The 22,219-nt window shown below is 41.0% G+C and overlaps 1 protein-coding gene across 1 annotated transcript in view; it reads left to right on the top strand.

The window, feature by feature from the left end:
* IL17REL (interleukin 17 receptor E like) overlaps nt 1-22,219 on the top strand; it is a 47,814-nt gene that overhangs the window by 9,093 nt on the left and 16,502 nt on the right. The window contains exons 3-8 of the mRNA XM_077805699.1: nt 5,248-5,397; nt 6,972-7,081; nt 9,022-9,136; nt 20,263-20,402; nt 20,602-20,673; nt 21,611-21,665. Of these exons, the coding sequence (XP_077661825.1) occupies nt 5,248-5,397; nt 6,972-7,081; nt 9,022-9,136; nt 20,263-20,402; nt 20,602-20,673; nt 21,611-21,665 (642 nt within the window). The remainder of the gene's footprint in view (nt 1-5,247; nt 5,398-6,971; nt 7,082-9,021; nt 9,137-20,262; nt 20,403-20,601; nt 20,674-21,610; nt 21,666-22,219) is intronic.

Below are 22,219 nucleotides of genomic sequence, written 5' to 3' on the forward strand. Positions count from 1 at the left end.
TAATTATAGTTATATTTCATGTTCAGGCCAAATGTAGGTTGCACCTGCACTGTGGAGAAAAGTGTATCTTACAGCTGTCCTTTAGTGTAGGTTCAATTACTAATCAGGAATGTAAAGAAGTGTGTGTACTTTCTAAAGGTAACTGTCTAATGAGGGGGAAAAATAACAAAGGTGATAAAGATAGCACTTATGATGTTGAAGAATTAGTCAGAAATAAATAGGGCAGATACTGTCAGTCTCATAGTTCTGATTTCAGGAGTGTCTGAGAACATTTACAGGAGGGAATTCTTCTTTTCTTCTGTCATCTCTTCCCTCTACTGACCATTTGTTCTGAAACAAAATATATGTAGTCATGCAAAATCCATGCTATGAGGTATTTAAAATTATTATTTATTTGTTTACAAACAGTTTTATAGAACTGAAAAAAACTAATGTGAAGGGATCACTTCACTTTTACGCAGTACTTTGCTTTTCCTACCACTTCTTGGGTTGAATGTAATAGCCATTATTAGGGACAGCTGTGATGGAGTGGGATCTGAGAGTAAAATAAAGTTGGATTTTGGCCTCTACACTACAGTTATCACCCTTATAGCCATAAAATATGACTCTTTAGTGACTACTAATGGTCAAGATCTTAGTTTTAGATCTGATCTGAAGGAACATCTTCCGCAATATTGATCCCTAGAACCACTCTTGGGCAATTGTCAAATGCTGAGCCAAAGGGAAGAATGCATATCAGCTATGCATTGCCTGAAATTCTCCCATGCAGCTGCGGAATAGGCCTTTAACCCCGGGATCTAAATTCTGGGATCCAATAATATCAAACCCCAAGATGATATAGCAAAAGGCCAAATTAAATTAAGGTGATAACAATGCCAACTGAAACTCAGAAGGAGATATTGTTGAATCCACCCAAACGGAATATTTGTAAGATATATGAATTTTCAAGATAAAGATTCTTCTGTGTTTGTTCCATTTAATAGACTATGCATAGATCTTCCCTAAAATTAACTATAATCAAATATGAGAAAAAGCAATATTGTACAACAAGCATGTAGCATCTCCTGGAGACTTAATGCAGACGTTATTGCTTCTGGTTGCCATTTATATTCATAGAATCATAGAAATGTAGGGATGGAAGGGTCTTTGAGATGTCATCAAGTCCAGTCCGCTGCTCTGTAGCAGGACCAAGTAAACCTAGTCCATCCTTGATAAGTGTTTGTCCAACTTGTTTTTTAAACACTTCCAAAGACGGGGACTCCACGACCTTCCTTGGAAGCCTGTTCCAGAGCTTAACTACCCTTATAGTTAGAAAGTTTTTCCTAAATCTAACCTAAATCTCCCTTTACTTCTTGTCCTACTTTCAGTGGATATGGAGAACAATTGATCACCATCCTCTTTATAAAAGCCTTTAACATATTGGGAGTCTTTCAGGTTTTCCCTCATTCTTCTTTTTTCAAGACTAAATATGTCCAGTTTTTTTCAACATTTCCTCATAGCTGAGGTTTTCTAAACCTTTTATAATTTTTGTTGCTCTCCTCTGGGCTCTTTCCAATTTGTCCACATCTTTCCTAAACTGTGGTGCCCAGAACTGGACACAATACTCCAGCTGGGGCCTCACCAGTGCCACTTAGAGTGGGACAATTGCCTTCTGTGTCTTACATAGAATACTCCTGTTAATATGCCCTGGAATCATATTAGCCTTTTTTGCAGCTGCATCACATTGAGGACTCATTGTTTGTGGTCCATTATAACCCCCAAATCCTTTTCAGCAGTACTACCACCTAGACAGTTATTCCCCATTTTGTAGTTGTGCATTTGATTTTTCCTTCCTCAGTGAAGTAATTTGCACTTTTCTTTATTGAATTTCTTCTTGTTGAATTCAAACTAATTCTACAATTTATCAAGATCATTTTGAATGCTTGCAATCCCTCCCAGCTTGGTGTCATCTACAGATTTTGTAAGCAAACACTCTACTCCATTATCCAAGTCATTAATGAAAATATTGACTAGTACCGGACTCAGGACTGACCCCTGCGGAACCCCACTAGATATGCCCTCCCAATTTGACAGCAAACCATTGAAAACTACTCTTTGAGTATAGTCTTTCAATCAGTTGTGCATCCACCTTTTAATAAATTAATCTAGAGCACATTTCCCTAGTTTGCTTATGAGAATGTCTTGCAGAACCATGTCAAAAGCCTTACTAAAATCAAGGAATATCACATCTACTGCTTTCCCCCTATACACTAGGTCAGTAATCGTATCAAAGAAGGAAATGAAGTTGGTTTGGCATGATTTGTTCTTGACAAATCCATGGTGACTATTTCTTACAACTAAGGCTAAGATTTCGTCTTGGATATTTTTAGTAAAAGCCATGGACAGGTCGTGGGGGGTTCCCCATGCCCTACCATGGCAGCAGGGAGCTGTGGGTTTCCCCCTGCCCCACTGCAGCAGCGGAGACCTGCGGGACTCCCCTTGCCTTGCCATGGCAGCAGGGAGCTGTGAGGGTCTCCCTACCCCACGGCAGCAGCGAGGAGCTGCCAGTGTCCCCCTCCTGTCACCATGGTGGGAGCTGCGGGGTCCCTCAGCCCTGCTATGGCAGTGGAGAGCTGTGGAGGTCACCCTGTCCTGCCACAGCTGCGGGGAGCTGCCAGGATCCCCCTGCCCCATGGCGGTGTCTGGGGAGCTGCGTGGATCCCCCTGCCCCACCATAGCAGTGGGGTGCTGTGGGAAGTGGCAGGGGCCCCCTGCCCTGCGGCAGTGGTGGGGAGCTTCCAGTGTCCTCCTGCCCCGTGGCGGTGGCCTGGAACCTGTGGGGGTCCCGCTGCCATCGCTACTGGTGGGGACCTGCAGGGATCCCCTTTTCTCTGGCAGCAGCTAGGAGCTGCAGGGTACCCCCCCTGCCTGCAGCTGCTCGGAGCTGCAAGGTACCCCCACAGCCCATGGTGTCTGAGAGCTTGGGGGCCTGTTGCCTCAGGCAGCGGGGGTACCTCACAGCTCCCCGCTGCTGCAGGAGGCAGCGGGACCCTGTAGCTCCCAGCCACCAGGGCTGAAGTCACAGGGGTCTTTGGAAGTCATGGATTCCATGACTTCCGCGACCTCCATGATAATACTGTAGCCTTACTTATAACCCTATTATCCTCCACGTGCCTATAAATTAATTATTTGACTCGTTGTTTAATAATTTGCTCATATGAAAACAGTGCAGCCTGGTTACTCTGGGCTGCCGTGACAGAATATGAACCATCATATGTCAGACAATGCTGTTCAAGAAAAGATCTCGGGATTTTGCAGCAATTTTTTCTAATTGAAGAGCTGCAACTAAAGCTGAATGCCATCTAGGATTCATATTGTTAAATACTAGGTAGCTCTGAAATTGTATGAACTAGGGTAAAAGGGCCTGATTTTCCACTCTTTTCCACTGGTTTTACGTTAGTGTATCTCCATTGAGTTCAGTGGAGTTCCAAGTGCATAAAATCAGAGTAAAGGAGTAGAGAATCAGGGCCATAATGTTTATGTATTGTGGTTGCATTTGATATATAGCTCTCTTCTGTTTCGGGTCAAATTCAGACTCAATGTAAGTGGGTACTACTCCACTGAAATCAACAGAGATGCACACATTTGCATCAGGTGTCAGTTTGGCCTCTTGTGGATCTATTATGATGGGGTTCACCTGCCAACAGCAGCTGCTGAAACTCCTTCTTAAAATGAGAACCCCACAAATTAGTGGGGACTGTGCTCAGGAGATAATAATGCCTCTGAGTATTAATATATCAGTGATTCTCTGCATCATTGGTGGGAAGATGATGTGCCCATGTCTTTCTCCCTTCACCCCTCACCTCCCTCTGTAGGGTTAGTGTTGTGGATATGGCTCATTCACCTTCCATGTGAGCAAATAGACATCCATGTGTGGAAGCTATTCTTGGCCACATACCCAAAGGACACATTTTAGCCCTTAGATTGTAAACTGTTTGGGGCAGGCACCTTGTCTTTTATTTGTATGGCTAGTGCCATGCACTCCTGTAGTTCTGCAGATATGATTAATATTAGTAATCATTGCATTGTTATGTACTAACACAGCTAAAATGAAGTGGTGCTGTAGTGTATGTGGCAAAGCCAATGTATTGCAATGGAGATTTCAGCAAATGCAGCCCAGCAACTCATTCAAACAACCTCTAGGTGGGTATGTGTTAAAATTCCTCACTTCAGAACACTACCCATGTAATTACAGATCTATACCAAAGCCCGATTAATCAGATATTCTTCACCCATGATTGCAAGACAACATCTTTTAGACAGAAAAGCATAACAAATACATGAGGGGTGAAACCAACTCTTCCTGCACAAATCCTGAATAATCATGCTCTATGTGGTGGGGGCTAGGGGAGTTGAAGAGGTGGCAAAGAGCTGCTGAAGCCCAGCAAGTTGCATGGGATTTTGGGGCCACACGACCACCACTCAACCCCTCTTTGCTTTCCACAATAGTCTCACATAGGATTGGCATGGAGACCCAAGCAGTGACGTGTAGGAGATGCACAACTCTGAGAAGGAAAATAAACGAAGAAATAGTCAATATGTCTTGGATGTAGAAATGAACCACTATCTACATAACGAACAAAACCTCAGCCATGATAAATATGCCTCACACTTATCACTGATTGTGAGCTTCGTGGGCTGAAGGGCAAAGAAAATCCTATAGGTATGAAATGTCTGCCCATGAATAGGGAAGCAACGGTGCCCCCCTGTGTAAAAATGACATTTATTAGCTGCCCAGACGGTCCCCTAGCCCCCATGGAATTAAATACTAAACCCAAGAGTGCCTCTGATCACAAAACAATGCACTTAATTGTTGCGAGAAAGCCTAAAAGCACTGACAGTGCAGTCATGTTCGGCGACTGCAACTGTGGGTAGGAACCTCCTTTTCTTCTCTTGAGCTGGGCAATTTGTCCCTGAACTGTGACTGGTGGATATTTCCTTCCGAAGCTGCGACACCACCCAAATGTACAACCAATTCAAATGATTTGCTATTCAGGCCTTTGATCTTCTGTTTTACTCATGATTCTTCTCATAGAAGCATTGGGGTGAAATCCAGGCTCCATTGAAGTCACCGCAAAATTTCCCATTGACTTCAGTAGGCCCAGGATTTCACCTTTGGATTTTTTTGGCCATGTTTGTGATCTTCTTTAAAATGCCATATGGCCAGCTGGATTTATATATATCTATATGTATTTTTGACATTCACAGCTGGTATTTTTAACAGTTTCTGCCGTGATGCTCCTGCCTCTTTATCTTCTACTGTATTGAAAAGCATGAAGCTCTCAACTGTGATGAAGTGTGTACAGGGAAGCCAATGCTCTCTTCACTTAAGCATCAAAGGGACACTGACTCTTGATGGTAGGCCAGCAGATTTGTTACTAAACCATTTTGGGGTTTGTTTTGCTGTTTGTTTATGGTCCTTCAGCCAGATTTTGTTCTGTATTGCAGTGTTCATATCCAAGATGAGTTGAATTAACTATATCAGTAAGATTTTATGGAACAGTGTATCTACTGCTTTACTAAAATCCAGAAGTGAAATCCTGGCCCTATGGAAGTCAACGGGAATTTTGCCATTGACTTCAGTGGAACAAGGATTGCACCCCAAGTATATTACAATAATCATTGGCCTGCTAAACCCAGGGTTGTGAGTTCAATCCTTGAAGGGGCCATTTAGGGATTTGGGGCAAAAATTGGGGATTAGTCCTGCTTTGAGCAGGGGGTTGGACTAGATGACCTCCTGAGGTCCCTTCCAACCCTGATATTCTATGATTCTTCCACTAAAGTCTTGAGCCTATGGCTGCCTTTCTATAGGTATATCTTTGTACCTGTCTGACACGCTATTGACTTCATGATGGCCCAACAGTCCACCCACACAAAAGCAGCTATAGTATTGGGGCCTAAAGTTGTAATTCTGTCTAAAAATAAAATAAGAGTAATCAAGCTTTTTGGCATGAGCTATTCTTTGTAAGACCTTGCTTCTTTATGTGGACAATTCTCTGACCTTCTAGCTGTTTCATTATTTTTTTTTCTCTCATGACTTGCTCCTTTATTTCCCCATGGATAAAGATGCATTCCAACCAGAACATTGTGTCCAAGCCCTCTGACCTTTGGAGTGGTGTGCATTCAGATCCAAATATGAAACCTGACCTAACAAAGGCTTATTCACATGCTTAACTTTGCAAACTGTGAGTAGCCTGATTAAAGTCAAGTGCGTAACTTTAAGCACCTCTGTGACTTTCCAGAGTCAAGACCTTGGATTTGAATTCTGTGTTCCAGGTCTTTTTGTGCTAGGGATGGGAGTTAAACTGATGGGATAGTAATTGCCAGGATCACTCTTCTTTACTTTTTTGAAGTAAATTTACTTTCTCCAGTCCTTCAAGACAATACTGCCCTATTTTATGACAAAATAATTGTCAATGACATATTAATATGCTAATTTTCTTAATATTCCAGGCTGTATATTGTCAAGTCTGGCAGATTCATAAATATAAGTTTTTCTACAGGTCCTAGTTGCTGAGATGTATTTTCTTTATTTTTCTTAGTGAAGCATGTATAAAAAAGGAGTTCAGTATCATAGCTATTTTTGAGGTATTGTTAATCTAATATCCCTCCTCTTTTATTAATGCATTTATTTAGGTACCACTCCTGCAAAATCTTGTGATTAACAAAGTTAATGGGACTACTCATCTGCTTAAAGTTAAGCATGTGCATAAGGGTTTGCAGGATCAATGCTTTAATCTCTAGCAATAGTTATACCCTATGAAAATAAGAACATATATATGTATGACCTTATTTTGACATTCAGAAAAATCTCTGTATCTTGCACATAGAAGGAAACCTATGAATGCACTGCAAGTTTTGTAGTTTAGTTTATGTTTTGTTAAGATGTTGGAGGATCATCCTTTTAAAACATATTTAAAAATTAATTTCAGAAAATATTCGTGGTCTCGAAATCTGTTCTCTGTCAGTGGACACGCAGCAGTCTCAGTGTGTGAATGTGAGATTTTCTAGAAAAACAAGCAACAAGCTTGGTGGAAGGAAGGTAGGTTCCCTCTTTTTGATTTGCTTAGCATAAAAATATTGTGAGCCTTTGGAGGAAAAAAAACAAGAATACATTTAATGCCTCTCTTTTCTTCATCCCACCACTGACTTTGCCAAAGTGTGTACGTGATGATTATACTTCTATTATGTTACCTGAAAACCTGCTGATAGGAGAATATAACTCAAATTGCATCACTTCTTTATGACATATAGACTCTGTAGTGGGGTGGTCACTCCGCTTCTGCCCGGAGGGCTTAAAAGCAGCCCTAAGGGAGGACTGTGGCTGGGGAAGGCTGAATGGAGAAGCAGCCTCAGCTGTGGCCATGCCCCAATCAGGGCCCAGCTGGTCCTTAGAAGAGGGCAGTGGGCCAGGAACAGACAGTCTCTCTCTAGAGGGAGAAGGGCCTGGCTGCTGGGAAGCTGAACAGAGTACCTGAGGGGAGCAGGGCTGAGGAATAGGGCTGGGGAGCTCCCGCCCGGAAAAGCCCCAGGCTGCGGCCTTGTCAAAGGCCAGAAAGGTGCAAGGGCGCAGCCCAGGGTAGGCAGAGGCAGTCGGTCTAAACCCCCCCTTGCTTGGGATGATTGGCTTATACAGACTGCAGTTGGCTCCAGTGAAAGGGGGCTAGATGGTGACTGGCAGTAGCCACTGAGGTGAGGTGGGGATAGTGGGAGGGTGGGGAGACCCAGAGAGCGGGTGTACTACCGGTGGCAGGGCCCAAGGACAAGGGGCACCGGGTCCAGGAGGGACACAAGGGGGCCAGTGGCAGCGAGGCACCAGCCTGCAGAGGGTGCTCCAGGATGACCGAGAGGAGGTGCCACAGGGGTGAGTCTCGCCCCATTACAGACTTCCTTCTTTACCACCTTTAATACTTGCTTCATTTGTCCTTTTGCAAGAGCTAGTGTGCTTTATAGAGCCTAGTTTTCAAACCAGCCTCAACATGACCTTTCATTTTGTGCCTGTGTGTGCTGTTTTGAACCTGCACTTGCTTATGGACCACGTCATTTAGACAGCTAAGTATGTGTGTATTCATTACTTACCTTAGGTGGTCAGGTGGTGGTAATTTTAACTGCAAAATATATCGCAGGGGCAGACTAAATCCAGAATTAGTGTCTTTGAAAAATATGACCTAGTATGTGGGAAAACAAGATGGTTTTTTTTATTTTAATGACTGATAGATTATAGCTTTTTATTAATATCTCAAGCATGTTGTTTTTTGTGCTTGTGTATATGTTATGAAAGGACCATATTGCCTCATGATGGGTGAAATGAGGTCTCTTTGATCAGGCTAGTGTTTTGCCTCTATCGCTGTAATATTATCCTGTGATCAAACGTACCCTAGTGCAGCATTCAGTTGGCCGTGAACTGCCTGTAACATTGAAATTGAGGTAAATTTCATGTGCACTTCCCAGCAGCTTGTCTTGGCTTACATCCAGTAAACAGAACTGGTGACCTCAGTTGATCCTTACTTCCCTCAATTCCATGCCACAGACTGAAAATGAATAATTCCTGGATGAAATTAATGTAATTATTGTAAATTATTACCTCTAATACACATGTAAGAGACTCTGAAATCTGAGAAACAACTGATGACCTTTTAGAGACCTCATCTTTGGGAATCCTTTGGGAAAAGGTCAGATTTCACATTGGAATTTGTTCTGCCAGCAATGACTTGTACCAGATCTATGTATCCAATGTCAAAATCTAGCTGAGTTTGGATCAGAAATTCAGAAACTCTTGGAAATCCCTTCTGAAAATGTCTGAGAAGAATGTAAAAACAAACGAACAAACAAACAATTATATGATCTCTGAGAATGTATAGTGGTGTTGTAAACAGAAGCCCGTTTGAGCAAAAGTGACTCATTGCTTAGACCTGTGATGTCATGTACCTTGTGTTCTGGAAGTTATGGAAAAACTTGATTTTAAATACATGTTTTAAACAGGTGCATGTGCAGTTTAATTGCTTTGAAGTCAATGTAGCACAACACATCTATGTGACCATGAAAACAATACCAAATTACTGTGAAGTCCAGTTGAGTCAGCAGTACTATGTTGAAGGTAGGAAACGATCTTTAAAGTGATGTATCAGAAAAATAACAATGACTAAGGCCAGACCTTCTGCTGGTATAAGTCAGCCTAGTCTCATCTGAGTCAGTGTGCCTGGGATGATTTACAACAGCTGAGGATCCATTCGGCCGTTATTTTAATGATTTTGTTAGGTGTGCGCAAAATGGAGTCTCAAGGTTCACACACAAGTGTGTTTGCGAAACTGCAACCACAAATGTATCTGCAAGAAATGCAATTGTGCTAGTTAAATTGTCTTTGAATGTGCAAGTGTCAGGGGGTAGCCATGTTAGTCTGCAGCCACAACAGATGCTGAAGAAGTGGTTTTTACCCATGAAAGCTTATGCCCAAGTAAATCTGTTAGTCTTTAGGGTGCCACTGGACTCCTTGTTTTTGAATTTGCAGTTACCCTATTTCAAGTTCAGTCCTGAGGGGGCTGTTACACAACTGCTCTGCACCTTGACCTGGGACTCTGGTACCTTTTGAAAGTTTGGCTCAAAGAGTAATTTTTTACATTAGATGTAAACAGTTTCGAACAAATATATTCAAAGATTAGAATAAGCCCTTTTGGGAGATTGTACGTAGAAATTCAGAAGAAATGCACAGGGCTTTCTAGGGAAGCTTTTTGTTTTCAATTAATGTTCTGATCTACTACTTGTTTCTTTGTATACAGGTTGATGATAACAGTTCTAAACTATTTAAAGCACAGTGCATGCCACTTGTCTATAAAACTGGTCAAATGACATTTCACAGATTTTTATTATATCCTGTTACGTGTTGCCATAAATTAGCGCTGTTGATTAATTGCAGTTAACTCATGCAATTGACTTAAAAAAAAATTAATCGCAATTAAAAAAAACTAATCTCGATTAATCGCAGTTTTAATCGCACTCTTAAATGATAAAATACCAATCGAAATTTATTAACTATTTTTGGAAGTTTTTCTACATTCTCAAATATATTGATTTAAATTACAACACAGAATACAAAGTGTACAGTGCTCACTTTATATTTTCATTTCAAATATTTGCACTGTAAAAATGACAAACAAAAGAAATAGTATTTTTCATGCCACCTCATACAAGTACCATAATGCAATCTCTTTATTGTGAAAGTGCAATTTACAAATGTAGATTTTTTTTTGTTACATAACGGCACTCAAAAACAAAACAATACAAAACTTTAGAGCCTACAAATCCTGTTATTCTGCCAATTGCTAAGACAAACAAGTTTGTTTACATTGACACGGGAGATAATGCTGCCGGCTTCTTATTTATAATGTCACCTGAAAGTGAGAACAGGCGTTCACATGGTACTTTTGTAGCGGCAGTGCAAGGTGTTTACGTGCCAGATATGCTAAACATTCGCATACCTCTTCAAGCTTTGGCTACCATTCCAGGGGAAATGTTTCCATGTTGATGATGCTCGTTAGAAAAAAATGCGTTAATTAAATTTTGACTGAACTCCTTGGGGGAGAATAGTATGTCTCCTGCTCTGTGTTTTACCCGCATTCTGCCATTCTTATTAGAGCAGTCTCGGATGATGACCGAGCACATGCTGATCGGTTTAAGAACACTTTCACTGCAGATTTGACAAAACGCAAAGAAGGTACCAATGTGCGATTTCTAAAGATAGCTACAGCACTTGACCCAAGGTTTAAGAATCTAAAGTGCCTTCCGAAATTTGAGAGGGACTAGGTGTGGCGCATGCTATCAGAAGTCTTAAAAGAGCAACATTCTCATGCGGAAACTACAGAACCTGAACCATCAAAAAAGAAAATCAACCTTTTGCTGGTGGCATCTGACTCAGATGATGAAAGTGAACATGTGTCGGTCTGCACTGCTTTGGATTATTATCAAGCAGAACCCATCATCAGCATGGATGCATGTCCTCTGGAATGACGAAGGGACATCTGAATCTTTAGTCAGGGCCGGCCCACAACATTTTTGGCACCTGAGGCAGGGAGCTCAAATGATGCCCCCATGACCCCTTGCTTGGGCCAAAACTTTGAAAGGTCTCAATTCTGCCTTCTTCCTGTTCTACTGCTCTCATGGTGTTATACCAATAAATTAAAAACCAGCAGGATCTTATTAAAGGAGAAAAGGCAAAATACCACATTTATTGTGAATACAGAAAGAATCATAGTAAGCAGTTAGTTATAGCTATAACATTCCATTCAATTTCATATTTATTCACACATTCATTCACACACACACACACACACACAGGTTCTGCAAGGTTGTTATCATAGTTACCAGCCTTAGAGTTGCTCATGCCAAGCCACTGCCCAGGTGGCCTGGACATGAGGAGGGAGCAGGGCCTTGTCAGATGCTCATCTGATGCTCCTGGAAGTTGGTTTGCAGAATCAGACCCCCCAAAGTTCTCACTTTCTAGAGTCTATTTTTATAGGAATTTCTTCCTATGCCAGTCTGTGGGAATTGCTTGATCATACTGTTGCTGAATCAGTCAGCAGATAGCACATTCCTGAGGGCTCCGTGCTGCTAGATGTTATCTTGTTCTTTGGTGCTCCCATTCTTGAGGCTGTTGGGTGGATTCCAGTCTGCCCTCCCGGGGGGGTGGGGGGTCCTCTGGTTATTTCCACTTGACGCCTTCTTCAGCCGATGGACACGGGATTCTTAGGCTGGCACCTCCCTGATCATTCAGTTATTATCCACACCAAGCATCCATCCACATTCATCCTCTATCTCTATTTTAATCACAATTGTTAATACAACAAAAGGGTGGGGAGTCTCTGGGTGCTGTTTCTGTTGTTACAGAGTATTGCTTTGAGTCTCTCTCTCTGTGAATTGCTCTGAGAACAGACTCTGTCCTAGAATGTACTAACGCAATCAGCAGCTTGCAAGTTTCACACATAGAGGGAGAGAAACAGTACCAAAAACCAAGAGACCTCTTAATTAGTAATATCCTGGAATTTAAACTCTGGGGAATCAAACTCATTTGTGATTTTAATACAGAACTTCTTTAATATGATCCAACAATGGTACTGCTCTGCTACCTACCCCAATAAAGGAGAACTAACAACTTAAAATGCCTTGTTCAAAACTTTTAAGTAACACTTAACTTTCAAACGCCTGAACAGCAAATGTAACTTTTCTTGTCTGTATAGTAAATACTGGCATTTTTATCTGTTTTAATAATCGAAGTGGTGCTTTCTGTGCCTTCTTGGTTGCAAAGATTTGAACTGCTTCCAGAAGGTCCACAGTCTGGGCCAGCTCATGCCTATTGAGATGGTTGCAAGGCCAACCAGCCTCTCCTGTGTCATTGTGGAGCGTAGATGTGTTTTTATTAACTTCAGCTTGGAGAATCTGCGTTCTCCACTGGCAACTGTTACAGGAAGTGTTAGAAGTATGCACAGAGCAACAAAAACATTTGGAAAGAGGACGGTCATCTTATTTGTGCACATATATTCCAGAACAGCCTTTGGAGTTGATCCTGTTGAAATGTATCTCAAAAGGGCTTTCAGTTCGTCACCTAAATCACTCGCATCAATATCACGCATGTCATCATGTGTCAACACTGTCTCTAGTGCCCTGCATTGCTGGTGTAGGTCTTCTTCAGGTATAGTGAGGAGTTTTGGAATATCATACAACATCCCAAATATACTGCTGTGTTCCTCGAGCTGCATGAAACGTTCTTCAACTGACTGTATTGCACAATCTAGCACCTGGTTAAAGAATTCAACTTTGAATTGTTGTTTGGGGTCTCTTATGGGATTATCTTGTGCCTCGTAATCAAAATGTCTTCTTCTTTGGTGCCTCTTGTATTCTTGAATAGGTGGAAAAATAGCTTCTGTGCACTCTTCAGAATGTTTTGAAATCCCTCATCTGACCGGTAAGACTGTAGGTCTGACTTTGCTTTGTCCAGTTGTTCCATTGCTCCAGATATATCAAGGTCAACACCTTGGAGTCTGTTGCTTACAACACTTATTTCAAACAGTATGTCATGCCACAACACTAAGCCACATAGAAATTTGAAGTTACGTATGTTTCTGGTGCTTCCATTTCCCTCTGCCACTGTTCTCCCAGGAACAGTTCCTGTTATAGCATTATCCTCCCTAATAGCAACTATGGCATCATCTATCTTCCCAATTTGGTGTGTGTTAGGCTTTATCGCTTCCACTCAACTTTCCCATCGTGTGGCATTCAGTGGTTTCAGTGTCAGAGGGGATGTTCCCAGATGTTGTTGCTTCAAAATTTGCCATCGATGAATTGATGCAGAGAGGAATACATAGATGCTTTGAATTACATTAAAAAATTCAGCAGCATCACTAGAAGCTGATGCTGCATCACTGACCACCAAGTTAAATGAAGGAGAACTGCTTGGGACAAAAAAAAAGTCGAGGGTTTAACTCTCAGATCCGTGTCTGCACTCCTCTGTCCTTTCCTTTCATTTTGGCACCGTTATCATAGCCCTGACCTCTCATGTTAGCCATCGCAATTCCTGTATCTTCCAGCTTTTTAAGAAGCACATGTGTCATACCAGCTCCTGTAGTATCGTCAATGTCAATAAATTCTAGAAAATGCTCTCTGACAGTCACCATTGCAGGGACATTTTCACTAGGTTCTGTTACAAAATGCACCATTAAAGTAATTTGTTCCGTATGGTTGATGTCAGGTGTGCAGTCCAGAATAACAGAGTAATATCTTGCTGACTTCAGATCTGCCACAATCTTCAGTTTGACTTTTGTTGCCAGTAACTGTATGATCTCATTTTGAATTGTTTTTCCAATGTAGTGGTGTGTGTGTACATTTCTTGGGTGGTGACTCTTCTTAGATGCTCCTGGAGTACAGCATCAAACTCAGCCATCAGCTCCACAATTTTAAGGAAGTTTCCATTGTTTGGCACATACAGCTGATCTGAAGTGCCACGCAGTGCTAGGTTTTGGTAGCAAACATTCTCACAATGGCAATGAGCCTTTTCAAAACATTTTGCCAGTAAAGAAACTCTGATGCAATCTTCTCTTGATGCTGATCATCTATGGTGGCCTTTAATGTTAGTCTCATCTCAAGCTCTTTCCACCTATGGAATGCTCTCTAGTGATTTTTGCTGCCTTCTTATGGCATGCCAGATTTCTAGCCAGATTTTTTCCAGTCCCTTGTTCCTGTAGAACCCAATGTTTCTGGAATGTTAGACTGGAAGAGTTTGCAACAAAAACGGTATGCAGCATTCTGGGTTTTTTGAGTACATAAGCCATGGCCTCTCCACTTTGTCACCATTGGGGATTTCACACCAGTAATGTGTTGGATGGAAACTTCTATTTTATTGTCTTTGGGGAACATGAAGTTTTTCACTTGCTGTGGCTCATTCTGTACAAGGAAGTCCCTCAGGATACTGCTCAAGTGGGTCCACAATCCTGGATCATCTAGACTTAAGGAACTAAACGCAGCAGCAGCTGTTTCTTGCACCTCCACCACACTCTTCTCTGATCTACACTTTTCTTCAGGAATGTGCATGGTTACATCCTTTTGAGATGGAGATATGGATGCTGCAGTAGCTGCCAGGTCACCTGTACTATCTGGAAGATCAGTCATCTCCTCACCACTCCCAGCCTCAGTGAGGATGTAAGGCTCACCGTGAACATTTGTGTCTATGTCTCTCAGGAGAGCTCCTTCCTGCTTAGATAGAAAAGTTTCCTTTGCTTTTTCTTTTTCTGAATGCTGCCCCAGAGGGGCGTTTTCTTCTTTCACTCAGGACTGCTGTTCTGTGCCAGCTATAGTGGCTCTCAACACTCAGTGGAAGGGGACAAATAAGCAGGCTGGTAGCAGGTCCTGAGTGAGGGAAGATACCAGCGTCTTAAGGACCTAACTGGCTCCTACTACTTCAGTTGACTGACTGTTCTCCTCAAGTGGGTTCAGGGAAACAGCAGGAAACAGGAACTCCCTGAGAAGCTGGTGTTAATCAGTCCAGGCTCTTGGGGGTGCTAGAGAGGTACATAAGAGGCTTCTCCTCCTCTCTCTCCTTGCAGCTCCTGCTGCTTTGTTATTCTCTCTTCTTTTCTCCTGCCTGCCTGTTATGTCTCTTGTGCCCTCCTCCAGCACAGCACTCCACCATCTCTGTGCATCTAGAGCAGAGAGAATGCATACACACCAGCAGCAGACACAATTTTCTACACTCTGGGTCCTAGTGGCGCCCCTCCACAGTCTGGCATCTGAGGCGGCTGCCTCATGGTAAGGCCAGCCCTGTCTTTAGCGCATCTGGCATGTAAATATCTTGCAATGCCTCCTACAACAGTGCCATGCAAACATCTGTTCTCACTTTCAGGTGACATTGTAAACAAGAAGTGGGCAGCATTATCTCCTGCAAATGTAAACAAACTTGTTTGTCTGAGTGATTGGCTGGAGAAGAAGTAGGACTGAGTGGACTTGTAGGCTCTAAAGTTTTACTTTGTTTTGTTTTTGAATGCAGTTATTTTTTGTACATAATTCTACATTTGTAAGTTCAACTTTCACAATAGAGATTGCACTACAGTATGTGCGTGAGGTGAACTGAAAAATAGTATGTCTTGTTTTTTACAAATTGGTAATAAAAAATAAATATAAAGTGAGCATTGTACGCTTTGTATTCTGTATTGAAATAAATATATTTCAAAATGCAGAAAACATCCAAAAATATTTAAATAAATGGTATTCCGTTATGAGCTATCAGTGCAATTAATCGTGTAATTAATCACAATTTTTTTAATCGCTTGACAGCCCTACCATAAATATAAAACCTTGATGTTTAGCAAACATTTCAATTTCATGTTACATTACCTCACTTTTTATTGCATGAGAAATATAGTGTGTAACATCAAATTGGGCTTTCTAAAAACCTGCTTTTCATTTATACCATATTACATGGAAGAAGGAACAAAGATATACACTGAAAAATTGCTCCTGGCATTGTATGGGAAAAAAGAAAACAAAAGCCTGCTCCAGTATTGATTTAGCCAAAAAAGTTAAGTCTAGGAAGCAACCTTGGAGATGTATAGAGTTAGTTAAGTGCATGTTTAAATCAATCCTTAACATGCTGTCAGAAATTAGTCCTATCTGCCAGGGTCTAAATCAGGGGTGTCCAACCTCAGCCTGAGAAGGAGCCAGAATTTACTAATGTACATTGATGAAAAGCCACAGTAATATGTCAGCATCCCCCTGCCCCCATCAGCTCCCAGCACCTCCTGCCCACTGGCAGCCCTGCTGATCAGTGCCTCCCCATTCCTCCCCACACCTCCTGATCAGTTCTTTTGTGGCATGCAGAAGGCTCTGGGGGGTGGGAGGAGCAAGGGCATGGTAAGCTCAGGGGAGGGGGCAGGAAGGGGTGGAGTGGGGGCAGGTCCTGTGGCAGAGCCAGGGGTTGAGCAGTGAGCACCCCCCGGCACACTGGAAAGTTGGTACCTGTAGCTCCAGCCCTGGAGTCGGTGCCTATACAAGGAGCCGCATATTAACTTCTGCAGAGCCGCATGTGGCTCAGGGTCTAAATTGATCTTTATGTTGGGCAAACTTCCTAGGAAGTTTCATTTCTCATAACAATAAACCTAAGAGGAAATCAGCATGAAAAATGTTCACAAACATTTGTATAAGATAATTATGTTGGGAAACTAGGGAGGAATGTCTTAAATTAATTGCAGGTAACAATGGATAAAGAAATGTGGTGTAACAGCCCAGATTGCAAATTTGTTTAAGGTTCTCATGAACATTTGTAGTGAGAGAGAGAGAGCCCAAACTGGCGAGAACTTCCTTAATACTAGTGTGAAGTGATCAGTGCGTGAGAAGGAAGGAAGCACTTTCTATGTGCCATTATCTTCTATGACTTTTTGTACTGGACATACATGTTCTGCCTTCAAAAACAAACCAACAAACAGAACAGGGGGATGATCCTCAAGTGCATTAGAGCAATTTCCTTCTAGGAGGTGCTCAGGACTATGGTGATGAAAGCCCCATAAATACCAGATAGATTTCTTGTAGGTATATAGTTATCTCAACACTGCTGAAAACTCTTGTTCTATATTTTGCAGATTGCAGGAACAATGATGTGGGAAAACATATTCCAGTCTGTTTTGGTGAGCTGAGCATCACTGGACATAAAACACATGCATCACATTGTCATTGTGCTTGTACAGTTGCATACAGTCAAGCAATCAAGATGGATAAATATTTTACAGCTGCCAAATATTCCAATGGACCATTCCCTGTTATGTCTATACCTGTATATCTATAATATTTTCTGCATTTCCAACTGTTATCAACAAAAATTATACAATTGGTAGAGCATGGGGTATTCTGCCAAATGTAAGGGTTTGGGCACATTGACTTGGAAACTGTAGATAAAGTGGGGTTAACACTTTGTTTAATATTAAATCTTACACACACAGGTTTGGCCTCCAGGTATACACTCAGGGACCTCTGCTGCAGACTTTAACTAGCATGGGAGTATTCCTACTGACATCAGTTAAATTTATAGTGACTATTGCTGGAGTGAACAGACTACAGGAAAGGTCCCTTTCTATTTAAACGGATATGGCCAATTTAAAAAATCATGCTGAATATTTTTCTACCTACTATTCTTACAAGTAACACTTAGGATGGTTATAACCGGAAGAGATTAGAGGAAAACCCAGCATTTTCTGTGATTTTGCAGTTTGAACATTTGACAGAACTTTGTATACAGCTAGGTTCACAATTTCCTCTATATTGTCAATCAGTCAGTTTCTCCTGTTGTTGGTGTGGGTCTTTCACACAGCAACAGGGGAAAGAAACACATTTTAAAAAATGAGCACCCGCAACTCCCCGTAAAGTCTTATGGTAGATCCACACGACAAGGGATCTCTTGCATATTTGTCTACTACAGTTAGTATATTAAAGTGTTCTATACTTTCAGCGTGGTTAATGCATGTTTATAAAATAACTATTTCCTACATGGCATAACCCTGTGTCAAGTGCTATATGATCATGTAAACAAAGAACTTACCACATAATGCCATTACCAACAAAAAGGGGGGCAAGAGTTTAGCATATGCTTGCTCCTTAAAGGGCAACGGAAAGTTAGTCATGTGTGCACAGTGAATAAAGTTTAATGAAAATCACATGTGCCAACAATACCCATTTGCTTCAAAGTGTAATTTTAAAGAGAGAGGGCTTCAAGGGGCAGCGTCAAGGCTGATAGCCTTAAAAAACAACCCTATTGAGGATAGACCTGTTTTTTAAATTTTTATCCTTTGACGTGTGTCTATTAATTTCCACCTCCATAGCCCTCCATCACCACCAAAAAGTTTTATGTTCCCCTCAGAGACATGCAGTATTTTCACTAGGTGGTCAGCTTCTTGTAGAATGTACAGTGGACAATGTGGAGTTTATCAATACCATTCTTCAAATGAATGAATGGACACAAATGATTGGAAGACCAAAGCTCCAATTTTACGCTGAACAATGTAACACAATGAATAATTAAAAGCAGCAGGTAGGATGTCCTTGTTAAATTCTAATATACCTGGTTCCTGATGCAACCAACAAAGTCCCTATGCCCCAACTATAGCTAAGCAAAATTTGGAATGTCTGTCCAGCCAGAAAGCCAGACATTTCAACGTTTGTTTTTGTCCTTGTGAACAAATAAATTTTGTTTGCAGAACAGAAATTCTGAAAAACTGATCTGAAACTATCAAAACTGTTTCATTTTGACATTTTTGATCAAAAGAAAACATTATTTACATTCCCAAAATTGAAATGTTTTGTGTTAGTTTATTGAACTGAAGAAGCATATAGTGGCGCATTGCCTCATGGCAGTCGTTGTTTGGGAGCCTGATGCCTCATTCTTTCCTATGGGCAAGGCTCCCTGGCTATCCCTCCCATGATGCACCTAGAGTCCTGTGACTCCTCTGATGTACCAGGCAGCTCAGTCAGAGAGAAATCTGCATTGTATTATGGGAGATGAATTCTTCTGGGGAGCCCAGCCCATAAGAGAGATAACTCTCATAAGGCAGTGTGCTGATACGAAAATGTAGTTCAATGTTTTGTTGAACTGATTTGAAACTAAATGTTTCAGATCAGTTCAACAAAACAAAATATTCTGATTTGGGTCCAACTGACCCAAATCAAAATATTTCATTTATATTTTCCTGACAATTTTTTTGTAGTAATTTTCTCATGGGAAAATTTGGATTTTGTGAAAACTGCATTATTTTTCTGTTGCCTAATTTTTCAGCTCTAGTGCCAAACTACAGGCTGCAAAGGTTCTACAGAAGAATCTAAGCCCTATTTCAGTTGATAGACTGTACTATCATCCAAGAAACCAAACAAACACATTCTAGTGCCAGAGCTGAGCCATTGTGCAAAATCCTCATCCCTCAAGCCATGTAGCAGATTGATGCTGCTACAGCAAATATTTCTTTTCTCAATGATGTGTGCAGCTTTGACAAAGACCACAAGAAGTATACATAGGAGTTGTTATTCAAAGACATTTTTAGACTGAGTATCAGGAAAAAGTTACTTGTGCCACCACTCTGCTCACTATGCTCCCACTCATATGCTAATATTTGCAAATATATATTAAAAAAACCCAGACTTCTGTGCATCTTGGACCATAGTTGCAAGGGCCGGGAAGATTCCTAGTTAGACCACCATAGGGGACCCCACAGCTAGACTGAAATTAACTTACCCAACAGCCAGCTATCCTGGCCCGTGGAGGCTTGGCAATAAAAGATTTTGTTCAGAAAGTAAAACATGCTTTTGGTCTAAGAGAAAGCTGCACATCTTTTTTAAATTTAATATTTTCTAGCCATAATCAGTTTCGGGAGAGACAGGCAGGGGGAATAACCCATGACTAGATTCTTCAAGTTCTAGAATTTACAGATGGAAACGCTGTTAAGGGACAGTAACAGCTATCTTGGCCTGATAACTGTTAGTTTAATTTTTTTTTTAACTAACACTGGATGGCTCTGAACTTCAATCTCATGAAAATCATTAAGTAGCATAAAAGAAGAGGATATTTGTGAGGACTTAAATATACATTGAATGAAATCAAATGTATCAATATGAGGGGGAATAAACACAAAAAATCAGTGATTGACAACGTAACTAGGAACCTATGTATAATAATTTAATGTGTTTATTTTGTTCTTATCTCAGCTGGGAAGTTGGATTATAATGTGGACAGGGCGAGGAAAACCATATCTGTGAATGTATCAGACTTTCTTCAAGACCAAGACTATTATGTTCGTTTATGTCACAAATGGTTTACCTGTGAAGACGTGGGGTCATTTGCTTTGGTGAGTAAGAATTTATTACAGGCTGGGAGTATTTTCTCGTTTGAATTTAGTGGGACTACTCTGAGTAATGAGTAACATGAGTAATGTTGCTCGTATTTATGTGTTTGTACGATCTGGCCTAATCTTTTTATATGTATTTTCATTGAAAGCCAGCTACTGCATAGAAGATGGTGAGTCCAGTAATTCTATTTAATTTCAGATAAAAAGGAAGGAGTCTTTGAAGTCAACTTCCTTGCAATATTCCCAGTTACTGCCTTGTCTCTGCATTGAGGTAAAATGTTTTGATAACCTTCAGCATCTATCTCAGCCTTAAATAAAGGCGATCACCAAAAGTGCATTATTCCTGCCAATCTCTTTACAGCAAATTCTGTAGTATGAATGGCCAGATTCTGAGCCAGGCTTAGCAAATCAGTGAGAGTTGTGGGTGCTTAGAAACTGCAGCGATTGGATTCTATGTCCGTGAGCCTGCAGACACTTATATTCATAGATTCCAAGGCCAGAAAGGACCACTGAGATCATTGTCATCTGACCTCCTGTATAACACAGGCCATAGAACTTTCCCCAGATAACTCCTATAGCAGATCTTTTAGAAGAAACATCCAATCTTGATTTAATAATTGTAAGTGCTGAAGAATCCATCACTACCCTTGGTAAATTGGCCAGTGGTTAATTATCCTCATGTTAACAATGTATGCCTTATTTCCAGTCTGCAGTTGCATAGTTTCAGCTTGCGCACATGCTTAAATAATGAAGCCAGTGGAAATACGCACATGCATATGTGTTTGCAGGATCAGGATATAAGTGTTCAATTAGTGATCAGTAAAAAGGTCTAGGGTCTGTCCTAAACTCATTGAAATCAATGGCAAAACACCCATTGCCTTAAACGTGAGTAGGCTTGGGACCCAAAATTTATACATCAACAGTGTTACATATTAGAAATGATATTGTGTCACTTCAGGAATTTAAAAGAGTTTGCTACTAATAAAACTTAAATTGGAATGTCAAGTAAATTAAATGAAAATCCAAACATAGACATTCAATTATGGAAAATATGAAAGAAAACCAGAATAATCCAACAGCTATTGTGACACATCTTTGGCTGGGATGTTTTGATGTGTTCTGACTTTGAATATGTGGGTTGAACTGCCTCAAAAATAGCAGATTTGAGAATATAATTGACTAGCTAATGGCAATTCTTTGGGTTGCAGGGTTGGTCGGCGATCCCAGATGCAAGGAGGACACAACTTTGCCCTTTTAAAAATGGCAAGTAGATTGTAATTATTGCATGGCAGAGTATTATTAGTCAGTTCCTGACATGTACCATCTCCTTAAATGTGCTTGTATATAAAATGACACTGCTTGGATTGCTCCATTTTAAGCAGTGACAGTTTTTATTTGTAATATAGAAAATAATTTTTGAAATGAGGTATTACTATGTATATTTTTCGTCCTATTTTTTTCTAATAGGCCAAATTGTGCTCTCAGTTCACGCCAACATAAATGCTAAGTTACTCTATTGATATCAAAATTGTGTAAATGGGAGCAGAATTTGGCTCTACTAATATAATTTTTGTTTTTTAATTCAAGCACGAGGAGGCCAGAATGAAACAGCTTGGAGCTCAGCTTTGGGAAGGGTTCATGAAGAAAGTTGGCTTTAAGGAAGTATTTGAAGGCAGGGGCCTGGCAGACAAGGAGGAGGCTGTTGCAAATGTAAAGGGTGGATAAAGGAAGAGGACGAACTGAGTGTGGGAGTAGTTAATAGGGAGGAGCAGAGGAAACCTGAGTGGGAGTAGGAGATGATGTGAAGGAAAATGTGT

Source organism: Eretmochelys imbricata, chromosome 1 (genome assembly GCF_965152235.1).
Source record: "Eretmochelys imbricata isolate rEreImb1 chromosome 1, rEreImb1.hap1, whole genome shotgun sequence".
NCBI classification, from domain to species: domain Eukaryota; kingdom Metazoa; phylum Chordata; order Testudines; family Cheloniidae; genus Eretmochelys; species Eretmochelys imbricata.